Source organism: Typopeltis vanoorti, chromosome 17 (genome assembly GCF_054136105.1).
Source record: "Typopeltis vanoorti isolate ZY-2024b chromosome 17, IOZ_Tvanoo_1.0, whole genome shotgun sequence".
Classification (NCBI taxonomy): domain Eukaryota; kingdom Metazoa; phylum Arthropoda; class Arachnida; order Uropygi; family Thelyphonidae; genus Typopeltis; species Typopeltis vanoorti.
The window spans coordinates 52,547,275-52,568,322 of NC_143565.1; the positions used below are offsets into that span (position 1 = coordinate 52,547,275).

The following is a 21,048-nucleotide window of genomic DNA, read 5'->3' on the forward strand; positions in this document are numbered from 1 at the left end:
AGTATCGTGCGGTTACACAATTCTTTGTAAAAGGTTTAACGCCAAAAGAAATTCACTCGAAGTTCATAACAGTTTATGGGCACTCTTCTCCTTCCGACAATTAAGAAATGGGCTGCCGAGTTTAAATGTGCCCGTACCAGCCACATTTAAAGTCTTGAAGATGATCCACATGAAGGACGTCCAAAAAGTGTAACAACACCAGAAATCATTGATCGGTGCACGATATGGTATTGGATGACAGGCGAGTCAAAGTGCGTGAAATTGCTGAAACTATAGCCATTTCAAAAAAATGTGTAGGATATATCTTGCATGAAGAACTGCAAATGAAAAAGCTTCGCACAAGATGGGTGCTGTGCTTGCTCACAGCAGATCAAAAACACACTCCCATGAAAATCTCTGAACAGTGCTTGGAGCGTTTTAACAATAAAACCGATTTTGTGCATTGATTTATTACTATGGATGAGACTTTGATTCACCATTACACACCAGAATCCAAATAGCAGTCAAAACAGTGAACACAAGCTGGCTGTTCAGTGCCAGAGAAGACAGTCCATTCCATCAGCAGGAAAGGTCATGGCATCGGTGTTTTGGGATGCTAAAGGCATTTGGTTTATTAATTTTCTTGAAAAGGGTAAAACAATAACCAGGAAATATTATTCCGATATTTTAACCAGAATAGATGAAAAAATTCGTGAGAAAAGACCCAGTTTGCAGAAGAAAAAAATCATCTTTCGTCAGGACAATGCACATGCCCAGAAAGGTGTTTTGGCAATGGAAAAATTAAGGGATCTACACTATGAATTATTGCAACATCCACCCTATTCCCCAGAATTGACTCCCTCTGCCTTCTATCTCTTCCCAAAACTAAAACTCTTCCTCGCTGGTCAGCATTTTTCTTCGAATCAAGAGGTGATTGCAGCTGTAGAGGAGTATTTTGCAGATCTTACTGAGAACCACTACAGGCACGGGATAATGGCACTGGAGCATCGCTGGAATAAATACATTAGTCTTAAGGGAGATTATGTTGAAAAATAAAAATAATTTTGAAATTATGAATTCGTTTTTCATTGTTAGGCCGAGAACTTTTCAGACAATCCTCATATATATATGTGTGTATGATACCTTAATTATATCCTAAGCAGTTCTGAATAGTAGGCTAAATGCTGGGCTGTTTTATTTCTTAATTTTTGAAACATTCTGTGTACCACAATCCTACCTAATGCAAGTATTTTTGAAATTTGGCTATTATAAGATTTGTTTAGTAAATAAGAATACAGTTTGCAAAAAGTGAAACTTTGTGTATTTAATTTTCATAGCAGTGTGTGCCACAGATTAAAAATTTTCAAAGTGATTAAAAACACTGCTATGAAATTACTTCAATAAATGTTACTTTAAAAAAAGTATAAATATTTGACATTGTCAAGTACTTGACAATTCTAATAACATTTTTTATTACACAAAACAGCAAAATTTTATAATAAAAATTTCAGCTACAATAAAGTTCAACACATTCAATAATATTATTACTATATTTCTTTTTCTTGTGTGGGAGAAAAATGGTAAAATGTCACTTTTATAATTATATCAGATGTTCTGTTAGTAAAAATAGTAAGAAAATAATCTATTATATTTACTGCTATTTTGCCTGCTTCTGTTTAGGAGTGCCCTTGTTTAAATGTCATTAGCTTTTTATTCACGGATTCTTGGGGCATTGTAGATGCATATTTACCAATAAATATATATATATAGCATAAAGGAAGAGAAATTTACACATACCTTTTTCTGGGTGTTGTGACTTTTCTTCTTTCTGCGATGTCCAAACTACTGTGTGTGTGTGTGCGCGCGGGGGGGGGGGGGGGGGGGGGGGGCAATGTGGGAGAATTAAATAGAAATGGAAAAAACCCAGGTTTTTTGAATAATGTATATATACATATATTATATTATTAGGGATGGGCGGAGCATTTTTTATATTTATATAGGGTGGGAAAGGGTGAAGGGGTTGAAAACAGCAACTGATTTTTTGAGGGGGGGGAATAATCATTTGCAGTTTCTTTTAAAAACACAAAGAAAGAACATTGTAAATTCACCCAATGAAAAAGAAAATACTACACATTTTTCTTCTGTTATTATCTGCTTTTTTTTTGTTTGTTTTTTTTTCTTGTAGTATGAAGAAGAAATCACTGCACATAGCATGAGAGAATACAAAAATCTGTAAATTAATTACATTATAACTAACAGAGAAATCATACCAGAAAAAAATATTTATGTAAAAGTTCTAACATCAGCAGACAAACAACACTGTCTTCTAGTTTAGAAGACAATGTTGTTGAAGTAGCTAAACTTTTGCTACTATTTAACACTAAAATGCATGAGCATGTTCCCCAAGTGTACGTTTGTAACAATTCTCTTGAGAATGATTTTTAAAATAAATTCTCTGAAATATCTGCAGATTGAATAGGTCTATAACCCTCTCCCCTTCATAAAAATGATTATGCAACACATATGCACCTTTTCTTTTAAATAATTTATTTCGTATCCAAACACAAGTGATACAGTAGTAACTGGTAAAACATTATTTACAATGAATTAGAATACGTTACAAATGGGAACAGCTTAAATTTAGTAGGTAAATTATACAGGGAATAATAAGTAAATTATGAAGGAAAAAGAAACTAAATATTTATGTAAACAAGATTCTGGAGGAACATCTGCCCATAGTGATATATAATAAGTATGGGCAGATGTTCCTCCAAAATCTTGCACAATCAACTGCTCTTTCTGTGCAGGATATATGGTCCTCTTTTGTGCAAGGTGATCAAAGAAGGAGGCAAGAAAGGTGTTCATGGACTGGGTTGTCCCACACTTACAATTATCTGGTCCAGTGAGGTAGCCCCATTTGATGAGGTTTAAACGTGTGGACAGACTTATGTGTTCGTCGAACATGTTGTTTATTATTTTAACGGTATAATAGAACACAGAAACTAAGTAAATAATTAATTTATTCACTTGATGCTGATATTTCGCTGGTATTATAACCAGCATCTTCAGAGCACAAAAACACTGTTTGTCACAATACGCGAGACTAAGACAACATGGTGTACATTAACAAAATTGTAGCAGCAACACAAAGACTAGAGTCCTGATTTTGGCGCCCTCTATCTGGAAAAAAAAAAAAAAAAAAAAAAAAAAAAAAAAAAAAAAACGCTATCATATATTGCTAGAGTCCTAGAAAAGTGCTAGTTTTTCCTTAATATGACTGTCTCCCAGATCTTCGGCAAGTTAATACAGCCATATTTGTTGAGATTTGGGGTGTGTTTTAGGGCTTCTGTCGCCTCTAAGAACAATCTCTCTGATTTATATGGGTTTCTGTGTAGTACTTTTGTGTTTTTCCAGTTGATCCTGTGTGCAGGGGTATCCAGAGCATGGTCTGCTAGGCCCGACTTCCCATAATGGTATTTCCGGACGTATCGTTTATGTTCGCTGATGCGGATATTCACAGTTCTTCCTGTTTGACCATAGTAGGCTTGATTGCATGAGCAGGGTACTTGGTAGACTCCTGGATGTGATAAAGGAGGAATGCTGTCCTTGGGTGAGCGGATGAGGGTGGCTAATTTGCTACATGGTCTGAATGTAGTGCGTAGTTTATGTTTAATGAGAATTCTTGAGATCTTTTCGGATGTGCCTTTAATGTAAGGGATGGTGACTGTTTTGTTGTAGTTCTCTGTGGTGGATGGTGGGAGGGGTTTCTTAGGAGTGTTTAGTATTTTGTTTATTTTTTGTGGATTGTAGCCGTTGGCCAAGAAGGTGTGGCGTAAGTGAGTCAGTTCAGCAGTAAGAGCCTTGTCATTTGAACAGATTGCTCTCGCTCTATGGGTTAGCGTTTTTAAAATGCCATATTGTTGAGAAGGATGATGGTGTGATTGTTTGTGTAAGTATCTGCCTGTATGTGTGGGTTTTCTGAAAACTGAAAATGATAAGGAACCATCTGGGAGACGTGTAATGAGTGTATCCAGGAAGGGCAGACAGTTGTTGGCTTCCGGTTCCATAGTAAAGTGGATTTTTGGGTGTTGGCTATTTAAATGTGCTAGGAATGTTTTCAATGTCTCAGGGCCATGTGGCCAAATGGCAAGCACATCATCAACATAGCGTAGCCAAAGTGTTGGTTTGAGAGTGGCTGTATTGATTGCTTGTTTTTCCAGGTGTTCTATGTAAAAGTTGGCTATTGTGAACTAAAAAGTAAAGTATTGTGAACTATTCAAATTCACAATACATGCAGGATATTTCATATGGAAAGGGAAAATATACAAACAAATTGATGGGACAGCCATGGGCTCCCCCCTTTCTCCCCCCCTAGCCAACTTTTACATAGAACACCTGGAAAAACAAGCAATCAATACAGCCACTCTCAAACCAACACTTTGGCTACGCTATGTTGATGATGTGCTTGCCATTTGGCCACATGGCCCTGAGACATTGAAAACATTCCTAGCACATTTAAATAGCCAACACCCAAAAATCCACTTTACTATGGAACCGGAAGCCAACAACTGTCTGCCCTTCCTGGATACACTCATTACACGTCTCCCAGATGGTTCCTTATCATTTTCAGTTTTCAGAAAACCCACACATACAGGCAGATACTTACACAAACAATCACACCATCATCCTTCTCAACAATATGGCATTTTAAAAACGCTAACCCATAGAGCGAGAGCAATCTGTTCAAATGACAAGGCTCTTACTGCTGAACTGACTCACTTACGCCACACCTTCTTGGCCAACGGCTACAATCCACAAAAAATAAACAAAATACTAAACACTCCTAAGAAACCCCTCCCACCATCCACCACAGAGAACTACAACAAAACAGTCACCATCCCTTACATTAAAGGCACATCCGAAAAGATCTCAAGAATTCTCATTAAACATAAACTACGCACTACATTCAGACCATGTAGCAAATTAGCCACCCTCATCCGCTCACCCAAGGACAGCATTCCTCCTTTATCACATCCAGGAGTCTACCAAGTACCCTGCTCATGCAATCAAGCCTACTATGGTCAAACAGGAAGAACTGTGAATATCCGCATCAGCGAACATAAACGATACGTCCGGAAATATCATTATGGGAAGTCGGGCCTAGCAGACCATGCTCTGGATACCCCTGCACACAGGATCAACTGGAAAAACACAAAAGTACTACACAGAAACCCATATAAATCAGAGAGATTGTTCTTAGAGGCGACAGAAGCCCTAAAACACACCCCAAATCTCAACAAATATGGCTGTATTAACTTGCCGAAGATCTGGGAGACAGTCATATTAAGGAAAAACTAGCACTTTTCTAGGACTCTAGCAATATATGATAGCGTTTTTTTTTTTTTTTTTTTTTTTTTTTTTTTTTTTTTTTTTTCAGATAGAGGGCGCCAAAATCAGGACTCTAGTCTTTGTGTTGCTGCTACAATTTTGTTAATGTACACCATGTTGTCTTAGTCTCGCGTATTGTGACAAACAGTGTTTTTGTGCTCTGAAGATGCTGGTTATAATACCAGCGAAATATCAGCATCAAGTGAATAAATTAATTATTTACTTAGTTTCTGTGTTCTATTATACCGTTAAAATAATAAACAACATGATGAGGTTTAGTTTGCAGCCTGTCATTTGAAGTCTGTTGAGGCTTTTCCAAGTATTCCAAGTCGGCACCACATGGACGATGTGCTAGGAAGCTATGTTGGGATCTGATCTTAGTCTTTGGGCCACTGTAGTCTGACCAAATAATGCAAATCTTTTTTTCAAGATAATTGTATCAAATAATTTATAATTTTTCGATAATAAAAGTGAAACTGATCATTATAAATTAAGAAATTATTTTGGCATAAATATTGTATCAGCCTGTAAAAGAAATGTCAGTATTTCTGTGTTAGGATGTCTGCTAATCAACAATTGAAAATGGAACAAGACATTCTTAACATATTCTGCATTACAGCTTGAGGCTTTAGTGAGACTTCTCAGGAAGTGTTTTCCCTTTCCTTTTTCAAGAGAGTGAGAGTAATCTAAGCCTTTAGCTTTTCCTAAAGGCTTTTAGGAAAAGATTTCCTAAAATTCCTAGTAATCTAAGCCTATTTCTTAGCAATCGTTTAGATTGCTAAGAAATAGTATAGAATTAAAAGCTTTGACAGTACAACAATATTACTGCCTTATTTCTTTTGTCAAATTGAAGTATTAAATTTTGAATACTGTCTGTGAAAGCTTTCAAACCAGTAGAAATTTAGAGTAGTTATGTAATCGAGTTTCAGGAGTTATGTAATTGAGTTCCCCCCTCTCCTGGGGGGAGGGGGGGTGCAGCTGAAATTCTTAGAAATCTTCAGCGGTTAAGCACTGGATATTATAGTAATGTGCATCCTAAAAAAAAATAATAAAATAAAATCTGTTGCAATTTTAAGCAAAAGATAAAGGCGAAGAGTTCCAGCTGCAATATCATTGGATATAAATTTTTGATACTAAAAGGACGCGCAATCAGAAACTGAGTAATGCAGTTTCACATCATTTGGTGTTCATAAAAATAAAAACAAATTCATTTCTAAAACTGAAATGTGACAATCCATATAATAGTATTTTGCAAGACAAAAAAGTAAAAGGTCATATTTATTTCAATAAATGTTACTTTAAAAAAATTATAAATATTTGACACTGTTAAGTACTTGACAATTCTATATTGTCAAGTAAAGTGAAAGAACATAAAGTTGTCTTGTTCCATTGCACTGATTTGAAGAATAAAAGAGCAAATTTATTACTATTAAATAGATTCACTGCAAAGGCAAATCTGTGGTCATTTCACGATTGATTATTTGTTTTCACACAAGTGAATTTTTTTTTTTTTTAGAAGAGACAATAAATTGCGCAGCAAAAAAAAGGTCAAACATTGTAGGGCAGTAAAGGAAATTCCAAGCAACACAATACATGTACAGACAAGTGACACAAAAGTCACTCCACTACAGTTAATCCGCTAATGGCTCTAAAATTGCCGTTAACCCCTTAACAGTAGAGGAGGGTAATTACATGATAAAAGGTAGAATGCCAATGAAGTTTTGATCCATGAAAAATGGCTCTTTCACTGACCTCAGCCGGTAGGGAGATTAAGAATAATAGTAGCTCTTCCTTTATCAACTCTGGTGATGACTATACTGTTATCTTTGCATAGTTTCTTGATGATGAGAGAAATCTATCATCTGCCAACTCAGTACCCTCAAGAACCTATGCAAAGATAACATGATAGTCATCACCAGAGCTGATAAGAAAAGAGCTACTGTTATCCTTAATGTCAGTGAATATAGTAGAAAAATGGATTTCATTCTCAGAGGCTGCTCCACCTTTAGATTATGATCGAACTAAATTTCAGATCAAAAAATTATAAAGTCCACCCAAAAGAGGGTGGACTTCCTGGCCTCCTGAAATCACGTAAACTTAAATCCTTCAGTTCTTATCCCTACCAGAATGACTTATCTAAAATCCACAAACCAAATCCCCCCCACCCCAAAAGACCCATAATAGATGCTACCGATAAAGGATGACACCAAGACACACACACATATACTGGCCAATATATACACGTAAACTCGGTGTCATTAACACACTAAAAAACAGAGCTTTGAAGATTTGCTCAAATGAGCAAACACTTGAAGATGAATTAAACGTTATCAGCAATACCTTCCTAAAAAATGGTTACAGCCAAAATACTATCCAAAAAATTCTGTACAAGACTCCACTTAAAAACAAAAATAAACTAAACTACAATAAAACTGTAACCATTCCATACATTAAAGGGATATTACACACAATAAACAGAATACTACAGAAATACAACCTTAAAGTCACCTTTAAACCTCCTGCAAAATTAAAAAACTTATTCAACTCATCAGAGGATCCACTTCCTCTACTGGCTCACCGTATTCACTGCACCTGTAATTTGCCCTATATAGGAGAAACAGGACGAACGATTCCCATCAGACAAAAAGAAAATAAACGGCACATTAAGTTTAATAACTATGGTGAAGTCGACCTGTCTGATCATGCTCTGAACACTTTACATAAAATTGACTGGAAAAGCACCTGTTGTTTACACCACACCAAAACATGGTAAAAAATAAATTTCAGGAGGCCTGCAAGATTATTATCAACCATCCTAATCTTAACGATAATCATGGCCTAAAAATCCCAGGAATATGGAAGGCACATATTCAACCCACTTAACCTTTCCCTATGAGTCAAGTATAAACAGGACCATTTAAATCTCATTTAATTTTTTGTTTTCTTTCATGGGAGCGATATCAAGGAAAAGGAAAGACTCTAGTGGAGTGCCTCAGGGGATCTGTTTTGGGCCATTACTGTTTAACTCGTATATTAACGATATAGGTGAAGATTTGGATGGAGATATTCAGTTGTTTGGAAATGATGCAAAGTTGGGACAAACCATGAGAGTAGTGAAGATGTTGTGGCCTTACAAGAAGACTTGATAAATTGAGTGATTGGGCACGGAAATGGGGATGTGAGTTCAATGTTGCAAAATGTAAGGTTTTAAAATTTGGAAAACAAAGATGGGATGCAGAATTTATGCTTGGTGAGGATATACTGTTGGAGGTGGAAGAAATAAGAGATCTAGGGGTGATAGTGGATAAGGATCTGAAATTTAGGGGACACATAGCCAAAATTGTTAAGACAACACAAAGGCTTCTGGGAATGATGCGGAGGACACTGACGTGTAGAAGTAAGGAGATTCTTGTTCCGTTGTATAAAGCTTTGATTAGGTCACACATGGACTATTGTCCCCAGATTTAGTAACCTAGTTTTCAGAAGGATATAGAGATGTTGGAAAGGGTTCAAAGGCAATCAACTAAGATAGTTTCTGACCTCTGGAATGTCGAGTATGAGGAAAGATTGAGAAGATGTAATTTGCAGAGTCTGGTGGACAGGAGGATGAGGGGAGACATGATAGAGACCTACAAGTTGATGAGAGGTTGTTATAGGATCAACGCTGGAGAAGTTCTACAGAAAATAGTGGGAGATCAGGGAAGAACCAGAGGTCATCCCTGGAAACTGTATAAAGAGGGTGTGAGTAGGGGAGTGAGGGGCAGGTTTTTTTCATGCAGAGTTGTGAATGATTGGAATGCCTTACCTGAGAGTGTGGTGTCTGCAAGGAGTTTAAATGTGTTCAAGGCACGGTATGATGAGCTGTGTGTGTGTGTGTAATAAAAGGACCTCCCAGAGTCTTTGACTCCATGAGGTCTTGGGGAATAATAATAATGTGTGAACTACAGAAAATGTAAGAGCATACATATAAATAATCAAAATCATACATTTAAAGAAATAGCCATTAAAAAGAATAGCGATTAAAAGAATACATTAAGAGATAAAAATGCCACTTGCAAAAACATAAAATGTCAGATTTCGCTCACGTCAATTTTTTACTGTAATAAAAAGATCTATATGAAAGAATGTTTCTTTGTTGTTATCTTAAATAGAATATAGCTTTGATGTAGTTATTTTATTTCCTTATTTATTTTTATTTTATTTTAAATTTATTTTTTCACTAGAGGTCATGCCAGTAGAATAACCATTGATCAAATCATTGTATCTGTAGCTTACTGTGTGAAATGTAATGTAGCATGTCTTTGTATATCCGTATATACTCCAGATGATGACCTTCATATGAAGGTTGAAACATCGGGAAATTAAAATAGTTATTTATAACACAGTTGTAGAGTCATAATTTGTCTAAAATAAATGCTGATCAGCATGTAACACTAAAGGAAAAAGTCTAAAATGGACAAGAATATAATTTCTTGGCATCTTTAATTTACACCCTTCCTTTGTTCCTTACCCAAGTTGTTTATACATTTCATCACCATTACCCTCCACATTCTCTGGCCTGTGGCTACATCCAACTAAGTATGTCTTTTTGTCAGCCTCCACTTTACACCACACTGCCTCATAATTATTGCTGCTATTTCTCTCTTTCATGTCTACTTATGTGAACATAATTCCCTTCCTATTATCAGCAGCACTCCCTCTGCCTTCTTGTCCTTTCTATCCTCATGAAAAACATTGTACCCTTTCATTTCTTTTCCCATTAGGATAACATCTTCATTCAACTTTGTTTCACTTATTCCAACAATTTTGGTGCAAATAGACTCAATCAGGGGAAACCATTTCATCTCCCTTATTTCTAATACTTCTGGCATTCGCAAATAAACACAGCAGTTCACTTTTAAGTCAATAACCAGTCCTACCCAAACTACTTGTTGGTTGTGATTTCCCTACCACACCTGCGTTTGCCCAATCACCTTTATCACCACTTACCACATACTCAGTTCAGAACTTCCTCACTTATATCCTGATCTATTCCATTTCTATGCTGATCATCCCCATACATACGTTAACTACTACTTCCAACATCCACTCTCCATAGGCCATATCTCCCTGTATCCTCCATTTCATTATTCCTCTTACATTCCCATTCTCTCTCTCTCTCTTTATCCCCCCCCCCCATGACTACTACTGTTTTCATTGCCAAGCAGCTCTGTCTGTCTCTTCAATACCACTCTTCTGATCAAACACTGCACTTCCATCTAGCAACAGTTTCTCCAGTGCACTTACTCCAAACCCATTCAAATACAATCCATCATGTCTGTATAATTCCATTCTTCCCTCAAATACATGCTAAACATCCACAAACTGTACTCCCTTCTCCTCGCATGCTAGCATATCATTAATGATTCTGGCTATCTGTATCAACTCATCATTGTCATACTCGGCAACACACTGACAACCTCTCTCACTATACTGTTATCTGTCACTCTCATCAGTAACATTCTGATATATGCCCTTACATTCTCCTTATGTCCACATAAATCATTTGTCCCCCACAACCACCACTAATTCTCTTGCTCATTCCCAAAGCATGAATTATCTTGCTCAGTCTCCCTCCTGGATAGTAGACCTTAGGGACTCTCTCATTAACCAATCCTCTAATAACAGAATCTCCATAAACTGCTATTCTCAAATCACTCATCACCTCTTTTACTCTTTTTTCTTTCATTCTATTCTCTTGCACACTTTCATTAGGTTCCACTAAATGTCTAATATCACTCTGCATATTCCTCATTTTATTTTTCTGACAATTTCAATCTGCCATTCCCATAGTCTTGCTAGCTCTTGTTCTGCTGCACCTTAGCAAGAAAGTTTGTTATAATAATGGTCTTTGCCAGTGCTTTTTTTCTGGGGAAAAAAGGTTCCGGTACTCGCCACGAAGATGTTATTACAGCAACTCCTACACTTTTAACATATCCTCTGATATACCCTCATCGTCTCTAGATCGCTTCTTGCTTTTGGTATCAAATGCAGAATGACAACCTCTGAACAGCCATGAGTCCACATATTAGCAAGGGTTGAACTGAGTGAGAGGAGGTCCTACTATCCTGATGAACATCAGTGCAGAAGTTGTCCGTACAAGCAGAGATGATCTAGATGAAGTTACTATAAGATTCATCTGAGAGAAATCCCTTTCACATTCACTAAAAGATATTGCAATTGTGCCCAAAAGTGTGCTTTAGAAGAAGTAGCATGTCCGAGACTTTATTTTCTTGAAGATATTTACAGAAACCACGAACTGCTTCTCTTTCATTTAAGCGAAATTTGCGTGCTAACTTTTTAATTTCGGTTTGAACAAATGTCAGATGCTTCCCAGGATTTTCTGGCCAATACTTGGAATCTAAAAGCTTAGCATATTTAGGCAAATCAGCATCATCTCCTTCAAGCAGACATTTTCCAACAGCTTCTTTCAAACTTTTATAGAAAGCAGATGAACTTATTGCAGGACTGTGTCTTTCATTTTTGTGGAGCTCAATCCCTTTGAACTTCATGTTCTTCTGACTCTGAAGAGAAATACTATAGTATGGACCAGGATTTTCAATTCTTTCTTCAAAAAGTTGACCTGTATTCTTTATCTTCCTGTCTGCTTTGCACAAGTCAATATTTCTCTCTTGTAAATCAAGACTTAGTTCACTAAGTTCTTGGAGAGCATTACACATAGGACCAGGGCCGCTGCCAGATTAGATCACGCCCTGAGGCAAACAATTAAATATCACCCCTGATGGATTATAAGACAAAAATATAAGAAAATCTCCAATTACAATTTTGTTTTTATTACAAGAGAAACATTAATGCAAAACGATTACATAATAATATTAATTAAATGTTTGCTCTAGGATATCACACAATGAAACTGTTTATAAGCTCTTCTAAATTTAAATTATAAGCTATGTCCGTCTCTATCGATATAGTTGCTAGACCAACCAACCTTTCTTGGGTCATTGCTATTTGGAAATAATTTTTAATCAGTTTAAACTTGGAAGAACTTCTTTCCGCACTTGCTATGCTAACAGGAATTGTTAGCGTAGCGACGGTGCCTACCACAATATGGCTGAACGAGCGCCCTTATTAAGCCGTGCCGTGAGGCAGGCTGCCTCTATGCTATACCTAGTCAACGGTACTGCATTAGGCCCAAATCAAGAACAAACTTGTATGACGTTATTTTTCTTAAAAGGCCCTCATAAAGAAAGGCGATCTGTTTTGCTTCTTCTACTGTCTTCTTTTGCCTCCAGAAAGTTATGGACAAGGACTTCAAAGTCTTGCCACACTGCAGAAACAGTGCGAAAGCTAGGTGCAACCCAGCAAGTACTTAAAATTCTGCCAATTTTAAGAAGTTGAAGTTCTAGAGTTGCTGCACATTCTTGTAGTTCCCTGGCATTCTTAGGTGAAGCTTGATAAGTCACAAAGTTTATGCATGTAACTCTTAAAGCGATTCACTCTGCCACATTGTTCACTGTGTCACTAACAGACAATTCAAGGCAATGGCTAGCACAATGCCAGAAAATAACACTAGGAAACTTCTGTTGCATTTGCCTCCTTACACCATTATGCACACCAAACAACACACGGATGCACCATCACAAGTTAAAGACAATAAATACTCCTTTAAGCAATCTTCAGATAATCCTAAACACTCAAGATGACTAATTAAAGAGTTTAGAATCCCTCTAGCAGTTACATCTGATAATTCGATCAAATCTAGGAAAAGACTCACAGGAGCCGAAAGTTCAGGAAGAACTACACAACCAATAACAATCAAGGTCGTTGTGTTACTCACAGTTGTCGATTCATCAATAAGTAATGATATTTTGTTCTTGGAGTCCACTATATATTGTCTATTAATGTTTTTCTCATTTCATTTGCAATGTAGCTCACAATGTTAATGCAAGCATTTGCAGAATGAAGAATATATATCCCATGTCTAGGCCATTAAGTTCCTGTAAATTTATTTCGTCTTCAAAGTTGTTAAATGATTGATTTCTCCTCGCAACTTTGTAAGCGGTTCGAAACACTTTTCCTGTCTTTATTATTATGAGACAAAGTATTTAGGAAAACTTTCTCTAATGTTTTGTTTTTTTCTTCAGATTTTATTTTTAGGCACGCTTTGTGCGCTGCACTCTCCTTATGATCGTAAATCTCTTTTCTTAATGACATTAACTGTTGTTTGCGAGATTCTCCAAAATGACTGATTTTACCATTTGTTCACTCCGCTGAAATTTTCTTTCCCATGTGTTTATTGACGGCAAGACTTCCGACATCACGACACACTTTACAGCCCAACATTTTATTCTGGACACACAGTCACTCATTTCTCTCGCAGAAGTCATTTTTCTGCAAAAGTGTCTAACATTCGGGCCAATCATTATCAGAATCTGCTTCCTTTTGACCACGTGGATCTTCGGTCTTGGTTTTGTAATCCTCTTCACTAAGTGCATTTTTGGTGCTAGTTTTCTGTTTTACAGGATCACAAGTAGATTCAACAATTTCTGCTTCTTCAGCCTTCCTTTTTTTACTCATTGGTATAAAGCAGTGTTTCTCAACGTTTTTTGGATCATGCCCCATCTTAACATCTCAAAGATCTTGATGCCCCCACCTCAATGTCTCAAAGATTTTGATCCCCTATAAATATGTGCATGTACATTTTCTAATTGCCCCCCAAAATATTCAAGTTGCCCCACGTTGAGAAACACTGGCATAAAGTAACTACTTATTTTACTCATTTTGAACAATGATTTGAACAATGGTGAAGAAAGAAAGGCAAAATCAGATGTGAGGAAACAGTTAATCAGATGCATGGGAAACAGTTAAGGATTATCTAAAGAAGGCAGTATTTAACTGAATACAGAGGGTCAGGAAGGTAAATTAATCTAAGTTAAACTGATTTAACTTAGATTAATTCAAAACTCAAGTGAACACCTGCCTGTTGCAGAGTGAATATAGAACTGATAAACTGATATTGGAAGCAATCGGAAGTGAACACAACTTCCTGTTTCCAGTTGCATACCAACCTATGAAATAGGAAAGCAGGATACCAACTTATGAGTAATCAAACCTAAAAATTCAATTCGTGAACACAGTACCATCTACCGAAATATTTATAATATAATTTTGCTGTCAATAAATTGCAAATTATTAAAAACTTAAGAAAAAAGGTGCTGGTACTGCATACCGTTGCATACGGCCAGAAAAAAGCACTGGTTCTTTGCTATAATGAGTGAACTGTAGAATAAAAGAATTTAAAGTCAAACAGAAATTATGACCGATACAATTTTTTACTCATAAGTATACATGTAACCATTATGTTACTCCCCATCTCATAATTTAAATTTTGGTGCACAAAAAGATTTTAACCACTTAACTAATATAAAACTGAGTTAAAAACATGTTGAAATTTAAAGACCCCCCCCCCCAAAAAAAGCTATATTCTTAAGATGAAAAATATTTATATTTACGAGTTTAATTCTCTTAAAATCTTTCATTTTATTCAGCATAATGATTAGTGACCAACTATGGATACATAGATTAGAAAGAGGAAAGACACATGGGGATAAGGAAATAGAATTTACTAGCTACTAAGAGATAATTATCAACAGTGGAATGTGATAAAAGGTACCTGGAGTCTGATAGTATTGGATCTAGAGACAGCATCAAAGAATTTGCCCAGAACCAAAGTAACTCTGCCTCTGACTGGGGAGAGGGGTCCATATTAAACTTGGAAGTGGCTAAGCATGTGGGATTTTCAATTGAGAGGATTACATATGGAACTACAAAACTGGTGACGACAATGACAAACTCAAGAAGCAGCTTAGAACAGTGCTAAGGCATAAGAATTTGCTTTGAAGGACATCGGGTGACCACCATGGTGAAGAAAGAAAGACAAAATCAGATGTGAGGTTAATCAGATGCATGGGAAACAGTTAAAGATTATCTAAAGAAGGCAGTATTTAACTGAATATAGAGGGTCAGGAAGGTAAATCAGGTAGGAGTTAATAACATTATGAAAAAGGATTTGCAAAAAATATGTGAAGGATTATTATTATTATATCACACCTCCAGGGAGTCCAAAGACTCATCAAGGGAGGCATCAACTTTACAACTCCTCATCTCACTACCAACCTTCATCATCAAACACCAACGCCATCTACCGCCGACTATCACCACTGGTGCTTTCACAGACAAATCACAAACAACCATGCCCACGGCGGGATTCGAACCCGCAGCCTTTTGGCTGGAGAGCGGATACACTAACCACTCAGCTAGCCAGGCCGGCTAAAGCTAAGAAGAAAGGTGAGTGGCAAGCATATGAGCATTGCAAAGCACAGGTAAGAAGGGTGACCAGCATGGTAAGGAAGACAAAACAAAATCAGATGTGAGGAAATCAGCAAAAGAAATCCCACAGGGATCTTCTGCTTTGTCTAAATAAAAGGAAAAGAATGTTTATGGAAGGATAACATTAATGAATGCTGATGACAGAGAGATAACAGAAGCAGAAAAAATAGTTAAATTACTGAGTGATACTATGCAAGTATGTGCTTATCCAGGTGGAGATAATATAGTAACTGATGTGATAGGAATAAATATGAGAACAAAGGTAGATGAACTGAGATGATTGGGATATTAAGAAATCTCAATGTGAATATAGTCATGGGATTGGAGATTGAACGAGATACTAGATGGACTCAAATGAAACATCCAAATCTGCCTAAAAAGAAAAATATTCGACACTTGTACTTCCAGTCATGACATGTGGAAGTGAAATGTGGACTTTGACTAAAACATTGACCAACAAGCTGAGGATTACCCAGAAGAAAATGGAAAGATCATTACTTGCTACTACTATTCTAGATAGAAAGCACAATACTTGAATTAGAGCTCAGAATAGGGTGAAAAACATTATATCAGTTATTAAAAGAACCAAATGGTAATGGGCAGGTCACATTGCAAGAAGTAATACTCGAAAATGGACAAAGTTGATTTCTGAATGATATCCCAAAGATGGAAAGAGAGCTACAGGAAGACCAAAGAGACAGTGGGAGGATGAGATTAAAGAGATGTCTGGAACTCAGTAGCATAGAAATACTCAATATAGGACTGAATGGAGGACTCTGGGGGAGGCCTTCATCCAACAGTGGACAGAAAATGGCTGAAGGATAATCTTTGTATCAACTACTTCCATAATGTGAAGAAAAAGTATTCTTTTAAAAAATGCAGATGAAGTATTCTTTCATTAGCTTACAGGTTAGAAATGTACTCATTTTGATCCTGCAAAGTATCCACAGCAGCCTCACCAAAACTCTAGGCATGGGTATGCATCATGTCTACCCATGAGGCATATTACTGCATACTGCTGCAACTTAATCAGCTACTTCTCTAATTTATCCATGGACTAATATAATAGATAGGAGGAATTATCAAACAGAAGTTATATCTTGTTGATTTACCTCACATTCCTTGCTTGCTCTGAAAAATACTTAACTCCTTTCTCTAATACTCAGTGATGTCTTGCAAGTCTACATTCATAAGGGATGGATGCTTGTGAAAGCCTGCTGTTAACAAGCTTGTACAGTTTCCTTTAATAATTTTAATAATAATAACAAATAAATACTGAAATGCACCCCACCCCAAAGGGAGGTGGGGGGGAATAAAGAAAAACTGTAAAACTTCTCTTGAATACACTTACCTCTAATTTAGCTCTCTCTTGGGTTAATTTTTCAATTGTTGCTTCATGTTTTTTGATGACTTCATTAAAATTATGGCTTTGTTTAGACATATCAGATTCCAAGGTTTCCAATTTTGAAGAGAGTTCTCCTACTACTCGTTTATGTTCACTTTCTGTAGAATACACCTAAAAATTTTAATAATACAAGTTTTTTTTTTGTTTCTTTTTAAAATTTGGTTTTAACAACCAAATTTTAAAAAGTTAAAGTTAAACCAAATGTTGTTATCTTTCAAGTAAATTAGATGGGACTATTCCGAAAATTTGTAAGCAACATTACATTTTGTTACAATGTTAGTATCGATCATAATTTACATTTAAATGTAAGAATATTATTTTCAAGAATAATCTTCTTCCAAAATATGTGATGAGGTTATTCTTGGGAAGCTGTAGCAGAAATAAGTTTATTTCAATTAATTTGTGTCACACTATGCATATTTAGGCTGGATGGTTGGTTTGATTTTAATTGATGCATTTTATAAGTACAAAGGTTAAAATATATTAAAATATAATTTCCTGACATGTACTTTCAAGAGGTGTTCAGGCTACTATGACAGCAACTGATTAAATTTAACATTATTATTAACTCAAACTCATGATTTTCCTCCATATTAGTCTATTACTTGTCAGCACTCCAATACTGATATATCAAGCACTTCATGCTCCTAAGGTACTTCTGACTGAATCAATGTACCTAGACCTTGATCATCATATTGGTCTCTTATCTGCTATCTTAGCATGTTTTGCTAACCTTTCCTCACCCATCCTATTTAAGTAGCCATACCACCTTAGGTTTGCTCTGCTTACACATTCTTGAATGCTAACAATGCCAAGTTCCTTTCTAATATCATTTTTAATGATTCTGCCATTGATGCCATCGTTTCACTGCCCAAATATTTTTCAGAACCCTCATATCTATGGTCTCTAGTCTTTGATGAAGTGCTTTAATTCTAAGTCAAATCTCAGATCCATAACTTAAAACTGGTTTGAACGATGTCTTGTATACTGTTAGTTTATTGTTTAGGCTAATTTCTCTCTTATTTGATATAAATTTATTACCTGGCTAATCACCATACCAGTTGTGCTTATTCTGTTGTCTATTCCAGATTTAACTTGTGATCTTCACTGAAAACGGTTCCTAAATAGCAGAAATGTTTTACTTGTTCTGAAGGTTCTTCAATTCAGAATGCAGTTGATGTGATCAATATTTCTGCCTATTTTCATAGTTTTGATTTTTTTTTTTTTTTTATTGCTGATTTTACTGTTCAACCACAAATGAAAGAAAACTCGACACTTCTGCACATGGCAAAAGTTGAGGGTTCTTTCACAAGACTCGATAATAGGGTAATCAATCCATCTCATGGGATGAGTTTGCTTATTATTAACAAAATTTAAAGAAAGGCAGAAAATAAAAAATATTATAAGCAAAATTTATTTTTAAGAAAGTTTTGTATAAAAAATAATTATACAGAAAAACATTTTTTCAAATGCACTTAAACCATTTTAAAGCTACAGTTGAGAGAATCGGACAATTTAATGTCCTCGATGTTAATGTTGCTCTCAAATATTGCATTCTAGATAAAACTATGTCACTTTGCTTCATGATGCATTTCCATTTATTCTGTGACTTTTTGAAATAAAATTCAATTTCATGAAATATTTTCTTTACAATTTCTCTCTACAGGAAAATTAATTTTTTTCTTTCAGCACAGGAATCATCTTTGGAATAGTTGGCACTATTTTCTCGACTGTGTAAAATTCATGAATAGTTTGCATAATGTCTACATAAAAATCATTCAAAGCTATGTTTTCAATGGTTTTCTTTCTCTGGTGGTTTTTTTAGGAGATTGAAATTTTGGCTTATCTTCACTTTTGATTCCCTACAAATTCTTTTACCAGTTGACTCTGTGCCCACAATTTCACTTGCATGTCTTGTGACCTGAGAAATTGGAACAAGGAGACTGTCTTCTAACGATTCTTTTTTGCAGAATGTCAGCACATTATGCAACAATTTCAGGTTTAATACCTGAAATTGTTGACAGTACTGGATCCATCACACAAATAAATATGAAAAAAAAATAAATAAAAAATGCAAAAAAGCGATAACAAAAATCAAGCTAATACAGCAACAGACAAGAAAGCACGTAATTTCGCATGAATAAAGGATATACAAATTTGGTGCAAATTCATACATCTTTTACTCCTTTCTTCCCTTTCAACATGAATTGACTCTTCTTGGCACTTTACCGGTTACAGTTCTATCAGCTGTGGCCAGATAGTATGCTGGAACATTGTTAATAATAACTATCCCATGTCCTGAGCAGAATCTAGCAAATACTTGCCATTATAATCAGCTCTGCACTTTTCTCCAAATTTTCCCAAAACTTTCCTATTTGCCTGGTGGGATTCATTTCCTATTCTGCTGTTTAGATCTCCAAGGACCACTTCTCCCATTTTCATTGTCAGTTCTAATGATTTGAAAATGATTTTCCAACTTCCTCTTTAGAACCTTCTGTGGGACCAGAGGCACAAATAAGTTTCATTCTTCATTTCCCCATTTTGAAGTGTGCCCACATCACTCTACTTGAAACTGCCTTCCAATCAAAAAGTTTATCTTCATGTTTGGTGTTGAATACTATCACTACTCCTTCCTTTCCTTGAATCATAATCATAACCATAAATCATAACCCTTGAATCATTATTTGCCTGAATAACCCTATACTTCTTAGTTAGTAAGATCTCATTTTTATCTTCTTTGTCTCAGTAAATGCCAGTTATGTACACATGGTACTTTTCCAATTCTTCTGCAAGTTCGATTTCCTTTCCATTGATAATCCTTATACTGATGGTTCCTGTCTTCAGTTCTTCTGATGTTGGATTTATTCTTCATTTATTTATACTTAAACATTTATATATAAATATATATATATGTTTAAGTATAATGCAAACCTGATGTACAAAAATTAAAATTTATGTAAAAGATATATTTGATATAATTAATATATTAACTTTGATTTAAAATATTATCATATACAGTTATAAAGATTAATTTGTATAGAAATTAATTTTAAAATAAAAAGTATGATGAATTGAATAAAATCTGTTTATACACCAGATACAGTTCATACTGCTTGAAGGCGGATTATATCCAACCATTAGAGTATTCTTTCTATCAGGGACACAGACCTATGATCAATGGATCTAAATTGTGCTCATTACAGAAATCAGGAGGACATCTGTTAAATAAACATGGTACTCAGAGGATTGCTGCAATACTGAGAAGGACGCTGATCTGCAGAGATAGAAGAGTTATCATTCCATTGTATAAGACTCTGATCAGACCACACTTAGACTCTCAAATTTGGTCCCCAGGATTTGAAGGGGACAAATTAACTGTGGAAAGGGTGCAGAAGCAGATAACAAAGATGGTTTCAGAACTGTACAATAGTAATTATGAGGATCAGCTAAGGGAATGTGGACTGCAGAGTTTGGTAGATAGAAGGAGAGGTGATATGATCAAGACTTTTAAACTGTTGAGAGGCAGTTACAGGGGAGTTCTTTCCCTTGGTGAAGCAGTGGGAAGGAAAGATGACAAGGGGCCATCCCTGGAAAGTATGAAAGGAAGTTGTGAACAAGAGGGTGAGGAGTGGTTTCTTTGCATGGAAGGTGGTGGAATGCATTGCCTGACAGCGTGGTGAGAGCAGGATGGGTATGTCAATGAGTTAAAGGAGTGGTATGATAGACTATGTTTCTTACGAAGGACCTCCACGATGAGTCTCTAGACTCCATGGAGGCCTGAATAATAATAATAAGAAGAATGGATAGTTAAAATTGCAGTGCAGCAGTCACATATAGATATGTTAAACAGGATACTGGAAAATGTTTTCTATTCATTAGAATAGCCA

The 21,048-nt window shown here is 35.9% G+C and overlaps 1 protein-coding gene across 1 annotated transcript in view; it reads right to left on the reverse strand.

Moving 5' to 3' along the window:
• The window catches only part of LOC150097388 (protein phosphatase 1 regulatory subunit 21-like), a 505,584-nt gene that overhangs the window by 387,556 nt on the left and 96,980 nt on the right, over nucleotides 1–21,048 (reverse strand). The window contains exon 6 of the mRNA XM_090407251.1: nucleotides 17,108–17,272. Coding sequence (XP_090263377.1) covers nucleotides 17,108–17,272 — 165 coding nt within the window. The remainder of the gene's footprint in view (nucleotides 1–17,107; nucleotides 17,273–21,048) is intronic.